The 13,607-nt window shown below is 49.8% G+C and overlaps 1 protein-coding gene across 4 annotated transcripts in view; it reads left to right on the plus strand.

The window, feature by feature from the left end:
* LSAMP (limbic system associated membrane protein) overlaps positions 1-13,607 on the plus strand; it is a 952,242-nt gene that overhangs the window by 789,140 nt on the left and 149,495 nt on the right. For all 4 annotated transcript variants that reach the window (XM_035314830.1, XM_035314831.1, XM_035314829.1 and 1 more), the window contains one exon: positions 12,203-12,435. In XM_035314830.1, the coding sequence (XP_035170721.1) occupies positions 12,203-12,435 (233 nt within the window). The remainder of the gene's footprint in view (positions 1-12,202; positions 12,436-13,607) is intronic.

The raw sequence follows: 13,607 nt of genomic DNA on the forward strand, positions 1-13,607 counted from the left end.
TTTAGAGGCTGGTGCAAGGAAGCGGGGCCAATCCTCATCTCCTATAAATGTAGGCATCCCCATTTACTTCAGTGGGGATGGGGCCTTGTTGACCTTTGATTTATGCCAGCTGGAGCTGCAGTTGGGCATCTACCCATGCTGTGCTGGTGGACTTCTGGAAATTATTTGGCACAAGTGGCCCACCAGGAGAACAGAGGTGGGAGTCCAGCCTCAGACCAGGCTTGATCCACGCGGCCAGCCTTAGACCCATCCATGTCAGGAAGGAAACAAGAAGTTACCTGCACAGGAGGGAGCTCTGGTAGGTTAGGCACAGGGAGAGGTTTTGTTTCACAGCAGGTTTCTGGGCGAACAGGCAGGAAGGTCAGGTAAGACATCCCTGCGTAAACGCTTCCAGTAGGATTCAGCAGCGTTGTCCTCACTGGGAAATGCAAAAAGAGTTTAAGTTCTGTGCTCCAGCCAATTTGCACAGCTTGTTTTGCCAATTTGAGAAGGCTGTGGGTCAGAAGGTGCAGAGGCAGTCAGAGCGGTCTCCGCGGTTATGCTTGCACTGCCGTTGGAAGCTGGAGCAGTTCAGGCTCCAAGGCTCGGAGCCAGTTGACCTGAGCTGGTTGCTTTCAAACCATGGGCAGCAAGAGTTTGTGCTTCAGCCGGTCCTTTCTGCTCCGCTTGCACATCCCCAAGGCAGTTCCCAATTAGAGCAAACGAAAAACATGATCTCTCACAGTGCTGCTAAGACAAGCGTGCCCAGAGGTGGTGCCTGGGTTTGTGAAGGCTGCTTTGCAGCCATCGCTCCCCACCTCTCGACATCCCCGCACGACCAGTGCATGCCAAACGAAGTTTGGCGTGAGGCAGGTCAGGCCTGTCAGGCTTTGTTTCTAGCTGTAAACTGTTCCTTTGCGTGACTTTGTGCAGCACATTTCATCCCTTCTCCGACGTCTCGCTATGTGTAAAATGGGCATAGTGATATTTCTCCACAGAGCGCCGTGGCTGCTGCGTGCCAGACCAAGTCTTGCAAGGGTCTCCGAGGAAAGGTGACAGAAGATAGTGTTATTAGCAGGATGGCAAGGAGATCTAGCTGCGGGAATTATTCCTGCACCTTTTCTCAGTGAGTCATATCTTCCTCCTAGTCTGTTTCCACACAGGAGGTTTTAAGCCAGCTCCCGGCTTTCGTACGAACAGGCAAAACTCTATCAAATATACTTGACATTTCTGCTTTTCCACTCTTCCCCCTCTCCCCGGCTGTTTGTTTATTTATCAACATGTCCTCCTCTGCAAGGCATGTTGTGTGGGGGGATAAAGGTAAGCTCAGATCAAAGCTTTTGGGAGTTCTCCCTTCCAGCTGCTTCTCTTCTTTACCTTCCCCGCAAGTCTTTCTCAGCTGCCTCCTTTCAAAAGGCCTGATCTGATGGTGGACAGAAGCAGTGCGTTAGGGAGAGGCAAAATTCAGCAAAGCTGCAAATAACAGAAAGGAAGCGGAGCCGAGCGTTGCCTATCTGTTAAAGCTTTGCTGTGATTTCCACTTAAGGTTGAGTTCTTCAACACACGAGATAAATACAGTACCCAAGTCTGAAGCTTGCAGCACTTTCTTCTATGATTATAAAACACCTATGGGATGGATTTTCAAAAATATGCCCGTTTGGGCAGCGAGGTGAAGGGCTATACTGGTAAAGGAGCTCACTGTGCCAAATGCTGCTCTGAAAGTTTGGTGCCTGTGTGTTACACTGGGGGCTCCAAAGCAGTTTTGCAAATCTGGTCTTAATTTCAGCGCGAAGTACTTTGAAAAATCAGGGTTCAGTTGTGACTTCTTGAGTGCTTGACGAATTTACTTGCAGCACATTTGGGAATACGACCATATGCCAGTGGTTTTTGGAAATAATAAAACTTCTGGTCTTTGTATCAGTAGTTTTTAACCTGTCCATGGTTGACTCCTAAAGAAATTAGCTTATGAAAACAAGACCATAGGTGTGCCAGTTAACTCTGGTACCGTGTATAGAGATCTGCAGTCTTGCTGAGAAATATTTAGCAGTATGGGAAGTGAAAATATCTAAAAAACATTGCTAAGCCTGAAAGAGACTTGAGAGAAGAGTTGTCTTTTCCTAACGTACTGCTGAGCTCTGTCAGATGCGTGGTAAAAGCAAGGTCACGGAGGTTTGTCCCTTTGCAGCCACTGTGAGGATGTTCCTGCACAGTTATACATCCTCTAGGCCTTTGCCCAACTTTTCTTTAAATGTCCGAAATAACAAGAGCTTCCCTGCTTTTCCTGGGGGACTCTTCACTTGTAGGTGGCAAAAAGTTCTTCCTCAAGTTTGAGCAGACTTAGAACTCTTCTTTTTTTTGACCCGTTACTCCTTTCTAGACCCCTACACGTCATGCTCAGTAATTCCTCTCTTCCCTCGGTGCTTTCAGCTTCCAAAGAGGTATAGCTTGTCAACACATCCCTTTTAAGTCCTCTCTTAGTCAAGCTATACATATTTAATGTTTTTAAGCTTCCCTTAGATGCTGATCCCTTTCCAGCCCTTGATGGATTTTGTTGCTGCTTGCCTCTGATTTCCCTCCAATTTCCCTGTATCGTGCTGGTAACACGGTGCCGGAGATTGGCTGCACCCATCCAGATGTGCTCGGTGTTCAGCAGAAGTTGGCTTTGGATGGAATTAAAAAAGAGAAGCGGCCGAATCTCTCAAAGGGAATCAGCTCCGTGGTCTCCTCTCTCAGAGCATTATTTCACAATGGTATTTCAGGACTGGCTTTAGATATGGAAATGAGAGCGTGTGTCTTGCTCAGAAGCTGTTCTCTGCTTTCAAGTGGGAGAGAGATGGGAAAGGGGAAGAGGGGTTAAGCTCCTCAAAGGCTTTGTCTACATTAGGCTTTTTTCTTCCTATTTCCCACTGTTGCTTGCACCGGTGTAGCTCAATCTGTGGTGGCACCGATGACAGCTCTGGCACAGGCAGGGAAGCTAACGTGTTTCACTAGACATCGTCTCCACAGTCTCTACAAGCCCTGACTCCACCAGCGGTGCTCCAACAGTGGAGGTCAGGTGTGTGTGATAGCTGCGGTGTTTGCACATTGAGGAGGCATTTCTCCTTGGGATGCAGCAGCAGGGGGGAGCAGGCAGGATTGGCCCCCTTTCTCATGCCACCCTTCGCATTGCAAGAGGGGGTGATAACTTGGGTAAGCCACCTCAGGGAAGAAGGGGAAGATCAGTCTTATTTTCCCTAATATTGCTCCCACTCCCGCTGTGATTTGCCTCCCAGAAGAATTTCAGGGTGATACTCTCATTTCCCTTTTGGAGAAGGAGCAGTACGAGACGGAACAGACAGTAGGGTCCTCAAAATAGAAAATGTGATCTTGGGAGTCAGGTAGTGTATTCCCCAGGTGTTGGGAGGAACCGCTTCACGCAGTACCAAACACAGGAGACACCTCCCAGTTTGTTATAACGCTTAAATCTGATATTATTTCACAGCCTTGTACCAGTTAAGGGTTAATCTATGACCTTCTCAGCCACAAGGTATCACCAAATGAGGATGTTAATGAGTTTAAAAAAAGAAAAAGGGGGCAGAGGGTTGAGAAATGCCTGGGGATAAAAGAGGTAGAGTACAAACTTACAAGGTGGAATGCAAGCTGTTATTCAGAGAGGAGGCCAACTTATATTTGCTTGGGGCTAGATTAATAGGCTTTAATGGCTGGGAACGATCATGAAATTATTTAGATGGTGATTTACATTGTCATTTCAGGAGGTGTTCCACCTTTCTTTGAAACATCTGTCACTAATCATAGGAGGGTGAGCGCTGGGCCGTGCAGCCTGGTGCTCAGATCCTGTAATACCTGTTCACTGCTGCTGCCGTTCCCATTTCCTTCCCCAGACATAGAGGTGTGGGCACCAGGGCTCTTTGTCCCTCCTGCCTGCACGGAGAGGTGCTTTCACTGCAGATACACAGGTCGCTGCCAATAGCTTGGTCACTGTCCCAGCAGGCGTTGAGGCTGGTGTCCAGCATCAGTCCCTGGCAAGCCTTTGGCCCAAATCTGATCGTTTGGCTTTATTTTCCCATGTCACAAACCCTCCCAGAGGTGGTACGTGGCTTCGGGCCAGCTGGCAGCCAGCTCCTCCTGACCCAGCCGTCGCTGCCAGCACCGTGGGCATGCTCCTCACATGCAGCATCATGGGGGCAGACCCAGGGCTCTGTTGGGGTGGCAAGCACTGCACCTCACCCTTTGGAAGCAGGCCCTGGGGCCATGGCATCCATCCCACATGGTGCTTGCACGTGCCTCCGTGTTGGTGAGCCTCCCTCCCACCTGCCCTGCACACAAAACGCAGTGCCCCAGAGCTCCAGCTCTAATTGCTTCCATCCTAAGTTTGTTGTCCCCGTCCCTCAGCAGAGTTCTGCAGCCCACAGGCTGGGAGGTGCTGTTTGCATCGCTGCAGGGCGTTCATTTGCCAACCTCCCCTTGCTCTGTGACAGCCTCCGGTGACACCTCCTGCATTTTTAGCCGGTGGCTGGGGCAGGAGGAAGGGACCGGAGACCACACAGGCAGCATCACTCCTCCATCCCCTCTTGCATTCACACCGTCCCACTTCTGCACCCGCTGTCTCCTGACCTGCCCTCACTCGGCTTCTTTCTGTTTCCCCCTCTTTCAGAGCTGCCCTTTGCATTTCTAATCTGTGGCATTATCTCATTCTCCAGTAGCTGTGCCGGCTGCCTTGATGTTTCTCGCCAGCTTTCGCCTCTCCCCGCTCCTTTCTCTCCCCCCCCCCCCCGCAATGTAGCATTGCCTTTCTCCATCTGCCCGATTGTCTCTCCGCTTTTTATCTGGGTGCTGGAGCTCCAGGTGCTGTCATTCTCCGCGACAGCACAGAACGTTTCACATCGCCTCTGCGGCTGGATAATTACCAGATACTGAATCACGTGGGCTTCCCAGCCAAACCTCCCTCCCCTCCTGTCAGAGGAGGAGATCGCATCTCGGAAATAACGTTTTTTTTTTTTTTTTTTTTCTGTGGTTGTTGTTATTGTTGTTTTAAAGGGAAGAAATCCAGGGGAGAAGTTGGGAAGCAGCTCATCTGGAAATACCTCATGGTGAGCACGTGAAAGTTACCCACACGTTGAGGGTTCAGGCAGGAGAAACAGGCCACCTCCAGTACTGAAGTCTGTGAAGGAAAGCAGAGGGGACGGTGGCCTGTGTGGGTGCCTTACTAGAGCTCCCAGTCCCATTCTTGGTGTGTTTTCCAAAAATTACGGTACTGAGACCCTTCAGTAGCCGTTTGGTTTCAGGTGCTTTCACCAATTCAGCGTAAAAGCCAACATCCAGATCACAGAAGAGACGTATTGTCTTTCAGTGAACTTCAGCTCCCAAGCGACTGCAGGTGATTTTTAAATGTCAGCCCGTGTCTTAGTGACAGCAAAAGCGCAGCATCCTTAGCCTAAGTGCAGCACGACCAAGAGACAGGTCTTCTGGCAGTGCTCCCCATGGCTATCCTACAACATCTCCACTATTCCTCGGTTCCCCCTTGGGGCGGTGCAGGAGCACCCGTGGTGCTACGGGAGGCTGCAGCCAGTGGAGCGAAGCACCCGCTCGTGGCTGGAGGTTTCACCAGGGCTGTGTGGTCAGTAGCTGATGGGCATCGCCTGGTGACACTGGACCAGGATCAGAGCCAGGTTTCTGGCTGAGATGAAAAGGAACACAGACGAGTCCTTGGCTAACCCCAAAAAGGGAAAAGGAGGGGGCTCGCGGTGTTCCCTCAGCAGTCTCATCCTCCTGTCTCAGCCCGGTGCAGGACCCTGGTGGAAGCTGTCACTTGGCGTTTCTGCAGGCATCAGCCAGAGAACGACAGATCAGCCCCTCTGCACACATGTGGACTGTCTGCTCTGGTGCCAGACGTGGCACCTCAAGGGGACAAACCCAAGGGCTTCCTGACTCTGCTGTAAAGAAATCAATGTTTTTTTCTAGGCCTGGTGGGATGGAGGAAAACCTGCTGTCGTAGTGGCACGCCTCAGACTGAAGCTTTTTCTGTTATTTGCACTTTTAAAATGTGTTGGGTCTGGCCAGGATGGAGTTAACTTTCCTCGTAGCTGCTCATATTGATATCATTAAAAAGGTACCTGTGCTTGAATGGGTGTGGGCTGGAGTTGTTTATGCAGGTACAGTGATCCCCAGAAGATGGGAAGAGCAATAAATCATGCCAGTATAAGTTCTCTTGTTCTGATATAGTTACATCCGCCCCGGGAGAGTACTGGCATAACAATTACTGTAATTTGGGGTTTGATTTTTTTTCTACACAAACAGAAACCTATACTCTTAAGTAGTCATTTTAACATAAAGAAAACCCATGCGAGACCAGCTGCGTGTCTGCTACTGAGAGACCGTGCGGCTCTCCTTTTAGGCTGGTATATTTTTGGTGAATTCCCTCGGGTTTCATTTTCCATGCGTATCGCACGGACTGAGAGACGAGGATGCTCACAGCACATGAGCGGTTCTGCACTGATAGTCATATTCACTGGTTGCAATCCTTTTTGCTTTCATTAAAAAGAGTTGATGGTAGAGAGAGCGAGATAGGAGCGTTTCTGTACAAGGCACTGGGGAGACCTCATCTAGAAAGCTGGGTACGAATTCTGGTCACGACAGAGGAATTCAGACTGGAGCAGGTGCGGAGAAGGGCTACTGGGATGTTTAGGGCAATGGAGAGTCTATCATACAAGAAGAAACTAGAAGAGTTTGGCTTGTTGAGCCCAGCAAAATGAAGGCTGAGAGGGAATATGATTGCTCTCAGTGAACACGCTGGAAGATAAGCACCCGGGAGAGAGAAGAGCTATTTAAGCTAAAGGATGGTGTTGGCATGAGAGGGAATGGATATAAACCAGCCATGAATAAATCTAGACTTAAAATTAGAAGGGAAAAAAAAGAGTTTCTAATCCGCAGAGCAGAAAGACTTTGAGCAGCGTGCCACACATGGGGAGGGCGAGCAGCAGCACGGGTCCCTACCAGCCCTGCAGCACGCCGGCAGGGGAAGGGCCCGAAATTATCACCTGAGGGATGAATTATCACCCCAGGAGGTGCAGAAAGGTGTGACAGCCAAGGTCACAGCGTAATACAGCCAAAATGCAGCATGGGCCTGAGAGGTGATGCCATCTCCAGTCACCATCCACAGCGCAGGGGGCCCTTGCCTTCACACAGACGTGTGAAGATCCCTCTGAGGAAAGCCAAAGGGGACAAAGAGCCCTGTCCATACCCAGGCAGGGCCTCTTGCTGCTCCCAGTGAGTGGTCACCTCCCTCAGGTCCTTGCTTGCCAAACCAGGGAAGGCAGAAGAGCACAAGCAGACAGGATGGTGACACGGAGCTGTGTCCACAATGTGCTTTGGAGAAAGAGGGCAGAAAATGTGGTTCACAACTACACTGGTTGTTTATTTTTCTCCCAAATGAGGGAAGAACATGAGCCAGCAGTGTGCCCAGGTGGCCAAGAAGGCAAATGGCATCCTGGCCTGCATCAGAAATGGTGTTATCAGAAATGGTCCCAGCGGGACGCAGGAAGTGACTGTCCTTCTGTACTCGGCCCTGGTGAGACTGCACCGCAGATACTGTGCTCAGTTTAGGGCCCCTCATGTCAAGGAAGATACTGAGTTGATGGAAATCAAGAGAAAAAGCAACAAAGCTGGGGAAGGGACTAGAAAATGAGTTATGAGCAGCAGCTGAGGAAACTGGGGTTATTTAGTCTGGAGAAAAGGATGCTGAGGGGAGATCTTATCTACAACTGTGTGAAAGGGGGTTTCAGTGAGGAGTTTGTTCATCTCTTTTCTCAGGTAACTAGTGATAGGACACAAATGGCTTCAAGTTACACTGGGGAGGTTTAGATTGGATACCAGGAATAATTTCCTTGTGGAAATGGTGGTTAGGCATTGGAACAGACTGCCCGGGGAAGTGGTGGAGTCCCTATCCCAGGAGGTATTGAAGAGTTGTGGGCACGTGGTGCTTAGGGACATGGTTTAGTGATGAGACTTGGTAGTGTTAGGTTGATGGTTGGACTTGATGACCTTAAGGGCTCCTTTCCAACCTAAACAATTCTGTGATTCCAAGAGATGTGGTTTAGGGGTGAAGCAGCCCATCATATTTCATTTAAACCTAGCAGCTTGCGTCTTCTCACCAGCAGGCCTCTAGCAGAGAATCAGGAGACTGGGACTGCTCTAAAAGAATGTATTTATTTGGAACTATAGCAGCAATAAAGCAAAACAATTATCCTGGGTTCAAGGGGACCCAATACATCACTGGTAATGCTGTAAAATCCCTGCTGTGTTAAAGTAATCATTTAAACAGCAGCTTCGCCAGGTCCTACAGGGATTCCTTCCTGCCTGTGGGCTCTCAATGCCCCCCAGCCCTTCCAAACACTGGCTTGAACATAACCCTGAGAGACCTCTCTGAAGGCAATAAAGGACGCGAGGCATCCTGTGCATGGCCAAGCATGTGATGAAGGGGGCTGGTGAGGATTAATTCCTCTCCTAACAGTGCTGCACTGTGGTGCTGGTCCTGGCCGAGCAAGTGAGTATCTGCAGTCAGCAACAAGGGAGCAACTTCTCCTCTGGAGAAAATGAGCTGGGTAGGATTTTCCTTCTGTCATGTGTTTAGCTTTTCCCGTAGCACTCCTCACTTACATCAGAGGTGCTGGTGGTTCTCACTGAAGATCCCAGAGCTTTCCTGCGGTGAAGGTGTCATCTCTTCCCCTTTCTCCTGTGAAATGGCCCAGGACCATTTTTTGCATTTCTACCTGAGGAGGCAGAGGATATCAAGGTGCCTTTCTCCAGTTCCAGCTTCTGATTGTCTCACAGCTGGTTCTTATGATTGTTAGTCACTGTGTGAGGACTGGAAACACATTGGGAGCAGCTAGAAATGGTGCAGTAGCTAAAAAATCTTAAAGGAACCAAGCTACCTCTTTTTAATGAGAAAGAAAGGGAGACTAAAGAGGCACGGCAACAAGGTTTTTTGTTCTTTCTTTGTGTGTAGTTTGAATTGGTGCTAAGATCAATAGTTCCTGAGTTTCTGCAGTGATCATCCAAGGCATGGCCATCACCACTAGCCGCTCCTCTCAGTTGCTGCATCAGCAGATATCAGGAAATTAAACCTGAAGCCACGAGGAAAAATAAAATGGATGGATCGCAAATAGTTTATTAGCGCTCACTGACACTGATGGTAATGCTTTCAATAAGCCTAATGAAAAGCGTTTGACTATCTCTGTGAACTTGATTATTGATTATTAGTGAACGATAAGAGCCATTTGATATCTCGCGGAAGCCTTGCTCCTGCTGCCTCGCAGTTAAAACGTCAGTTAACGTGCCATTTAATATTCTATTAGTATTGAATTAGCACTTATTACACTGTGAAAATCATCACCATAAATCCTTATTAAAGCATGATCCATAAGGCTGGGTGGCATCTCTGGCAGAGTAGGAGAGTGCATGTGTGCAGATGGACACACTGGGATACCTCATCCCTGCAGATGCCTGTTCGGCGTGCGCCAGGGAATTTCCACACCTGTACATTGATTTTCTGTGGCAGTTTCAGAGGAAGAAGTATGCTCAAGTAAGCAGCTTGGTTCCATTTTAGCTCACTCTTCTAGTTCTCCTTACCTCTCCTCTCTCCCCCTCACTTTATTTCAGTGCTGCCTGCCATCATCAGGGGCACTTGCGAGGCTGCCTGACTGTAGGGATTGACTGCTGGCCTAGGGATGACCCCATGGCAAAGGCAGCATAGGACAGGTTGTGACAAACTTTTTTGCTTCTCGGGGACAGCATTTTTGAGGTAATTCGTCTCCTCCTCCTCCTCTCAGCCCCAGGGTCATGGCAGGCAGAAGCCCAGCGAGATGCCCTGTTCATTGGGAATGGGTGGTAACATTTATTTTCCTGTACTGTTTGGTCTTTGACCAAGGTCCTGTGGGGAAAGTGACCTTAGGGAATGGAAATGGTGGATGGGAGCTGCACGGTGATGAGGTCAGAAGTTGCCTGTGGTCAGCAGAGAGGGAGGGAAGAAGGGTACCCAGGTGAGTGTCCCCTTGAGACCAGGAGGACGGGGCTTGGCTCTGACAGCACTGCTGAGCTGTTCCTGGCCCAAGGGACATTTTAGGGACCTCTTTGCACCATGGCACAGAAATCTGGCCCCAGACAGAGCCGTGGTGCTGTGCCACATCACGTATCACTGCGGCACAGGTCCGGAAGGCAGCACGGCTGTGTTGGTGCAGCGCTGGGTCTGTGGCACTCGGCTAGCACAGATAGGTGTGCCGGGGGGTTCACAAGTGACTAAGAAACTTCAACGCCCACAGACTTCAGCTGCAGCTGTTAATCTGCTTAGCTTCTCACCGCCATCCCCCCCGGGGATTTTCACAAATCCAAAATGTGCAGAGAGGGGCTGTGAACACCTTTGGAAAAGATCTAACCCTCCGATTCTCTGCGCTGGTGCAGACCTGCGCAGGCACATGTGTGTGGGAAGGCTGCCCAGCCTGAGGCTCCAGAGGCGGCCTGGGTGTCCCTGCAGGGCCACCACATCCCTTGGGCACCGTCCCCTCCCCGGCTCCTGCCATGTGTGGTTGCAGCCCAGGATGGCCTGGTGAGCTGCCACCGCAGTGCTGGTTTTTAAATACAGATGGCTGCTTGCTGATTCCCCTGTCTTTCATATGAAGACCTGATTTAAATATATATCCATATATATATATTATTAAAAAAGAAATGAAATCACAGCCATGAGCCCACCTTGGGACCAAAGCCTCTCTGGCTGGTGGGGTGAGGTGTGTCCCTCCCTGCTCCTGGCTGGGTGGTGGTGGTGCTGGCTGGGGCTTGGGCTGCTTTCTAAAGCAAATGTTTGTCAGCTCAGACAGACCTGCTCCCAGCCTGGCCAGCAGCTTGGTGAGCCTCTCATCTCCTCCCACACAGCTTGGCTTTCCTCCAGCCCACAAGTAACCCCGGAGCAACTCGGAGAGCATGGCTTTGGGGGAGCGGGTGGGAGGTGTCGGCTGTACTGGTGGGGTCACATTGCATGGGACAGCAGCTGTGGCATGGCGTGAATGAAATGCATTCAAGCAGAGGAACTTGGAAAATGTCTGCCCTGTGCTAAGAGGCCGTGTAAAAGCCTACTGTCAAATATTTGTCTTATCTCGACGCGATAATCTTTATCCTCTCTCTGTTCTCTCTCAAATGCAACACATGCCTGAATTGTGCTGGGGAGAGGTGCTGGGTTATTTGGATGCCAGCGGGCTGTGGGCAGAACTCGAGAGGTGAAGGGGGGACAGCTCTGGAGGCTGAACTTCTCTCTTTATCTGCAGCACAAACACAGCATGGGCTGCTGCAGGAAAAGCCCTGTCAGCCTGTCTGAGCCTGGCCCTGGTGGGTGCAGCTGCCAGGAGGAGTTTTGTCCCCTTGTCTTCTTCAGCCAAGAGCGAGCAGAACATGCCTCCTCTTCAGCATATCATCTCTTCTGTGCAAACCTTCTGAGCCTTCTGCACCTTCTGGAGCTTGAAAGCGGTGCCTTGGCCAAAAATGTGTTTGTCTTCGCAGCACCTTCACCCCTCTCTGTCAAGGAGCAGAAGGCTTGCCAGGCAGTTGCAGGAGGGTTAGTCTGTCTTCCCCCTTGCAACAGTGGCCAACCGGGCCAAGGCAGCCCCTGGTCCTGCTGTTGCTCCTCGTCCTGCTGTTGCTTGCTGTCTTTCCTTCCCCCCTATCTCCTCCTCACTGAAGGAATACCTTAGGTTCCTCCACTTGTGCTGCTGAAACTGAGGGATGGAGCAGCTGCACACTGAGCTACAAAGCTGGAGCCTCCAGGCTGGCAGGAGGCTGGGAATGCAACTCCCTTGTATATTTAACTTTGGAAGCTGAGGGGGAAGTATGGGAAGGACTCCTCATGACCTTTCCCATTGCCAGGGCTAGAAGGGATTTGGTGACCAGGGTCTCCTGTGGCCTTCCAAAGTCATCTTCAGTGCAGGTATAGACCACAGACAAAAGGAAGTGAGAGCAGGAATCGTGGTCACCCCAAATCACAAATGATCATGAGACCCATCAGAAAATCCTTGTGAAACACACAGCCATGGGGCTGTGATGGTGAGGAGCTGCTGTGGTCTGTTGGCAAAGCTGGAGTATACTACAGAGTTTCTGAGCAATGTGGTAAAGGGAAGGGACAAAAGGGAGATGAAGAGGTTTGCTGATCTCCCTGATAATCTCCCCTCCTTATCCTCTGCAGGTGTTATGTAGAAGACAGAAGCTCCAAGGTGGCCTGGTTAAACCGTTCCGGCATCATTTTTGCTGGAGAGGACAAGTGGTCCCTGGACCCTCGAGTAGAGCTGGAGAAGAGAAACCCCCTGGAGTACAGCCTGCGGATCCAGAAAGTGGATGTCTACGATGAGGGGTCCTATACGTGTTCAGTGCAGACACAGCATCACCCCAAGACTTCCCAGGTTTACTTGATCGTGCAAGGTAAGCAACACACTGGAGAAAAACACAGTGGGTGGAAGGATATGTGTCTTTCTTAGAGAAACTAAGGAGTCAGTAGCCTGCGGACCTTGCAATGTCAGCCAGGAGTGAGCAATCCCTTCAGGTTACAACAGGAGCCAGTGGACTGTTCCCTTCTGCTGCGGCATGGCAAGGCTTTACTCTGCTGTTAGCCTGTCCTTCCCAAAGCAGTGACAGAGCAGGGAATGCCAGTGATGCCAAGGCACATTCTAGCATAATGCAAACCTACCTCCTGGCTCTGGTTATTCTGGTGCTGAGGGGAAAGCGTTTGTTTATGATGACACTTGTCAGAATGATGTGCTTGCCTCGTGTCTTCCCAGATAGCCCTCTGGTTTCTTCGCCCCCTCTTTCCACAGATTTCCTTTCTTTCCTTTTTTTTTTTTTTTTTTTTTTTTTCTCCATGTCAACAAGAGTGTTGTGCTTTTCAGCCCTCCATTGTCAGCTCTTTGCCGGGCTGGGGAATTCATTTTTCCTGGATGTTTTTCTGTGCTGGGTCATTGGTTTGCAGGGTGCACTGTCTCTAGGCATGTGTGAAACCCGGTACCTGAGGTAGCTGCTGCCTACCTTATGTTGCCCTCTCCATTTTTAGCTACCCTCCTCCTGTGTGTGTTACAGGGAAACTGGAAATTTGGCAATCTAAAGCAACGTTGTCCTGTCAGTATGCCTGCATGGTATAACACAGAGCAAACATATCTAGGGGTTCACCAATTACTGGTAAGGACATTATGGAGTTTGCTTGTTCAGTTCTGCCCAGACCAGAATACCAAACAAAACCGTTTACTCTTTTTTTGTATTTTTTTTTTTCCTTCACACAATTCGGTCTCTCCGCCTATTTATCTAAAATATTTATAGATTAGCTCAAATAGATAGGAATGTATGGCTGTGTTTAATACATATTACAGAAATGTTCAGCTTTTCCATTATCATTCAGACTGGAGCTTGTTGTTTCTTCTGATCTGTTTAGTAACCCAAAATGCTCTAAATTTTATTTCTCACAGCAAACGTTTGAGTCACTGAGGATATAAACGCATGGACAAATGGACTATCCTCTTGCTGGTATTACTTGGCAGGCTCAGGGCTGACTAGGATGTTGAGCGTTTATCTGCAAGGCAAAGTTGGGATGCGTGGTCAGAGGT

The sequence above is a fragment of the Oxyura jamaicensis genome, chromosome 1 (assembly GCF_011077185.1).
Source record: "Oxyura jamaicensis isolate SHBP4307 breed ruddy duck chromosome 1, BPBGC_Ojam_1.0, whole genome shotgun sequence".
Classification (NCBI taxonomy): Eukaryota; Metazoa; Chordata; class Aves; order Anseriformes; family Anatidae; genus Oxyura; species Oxyura jamaicensis.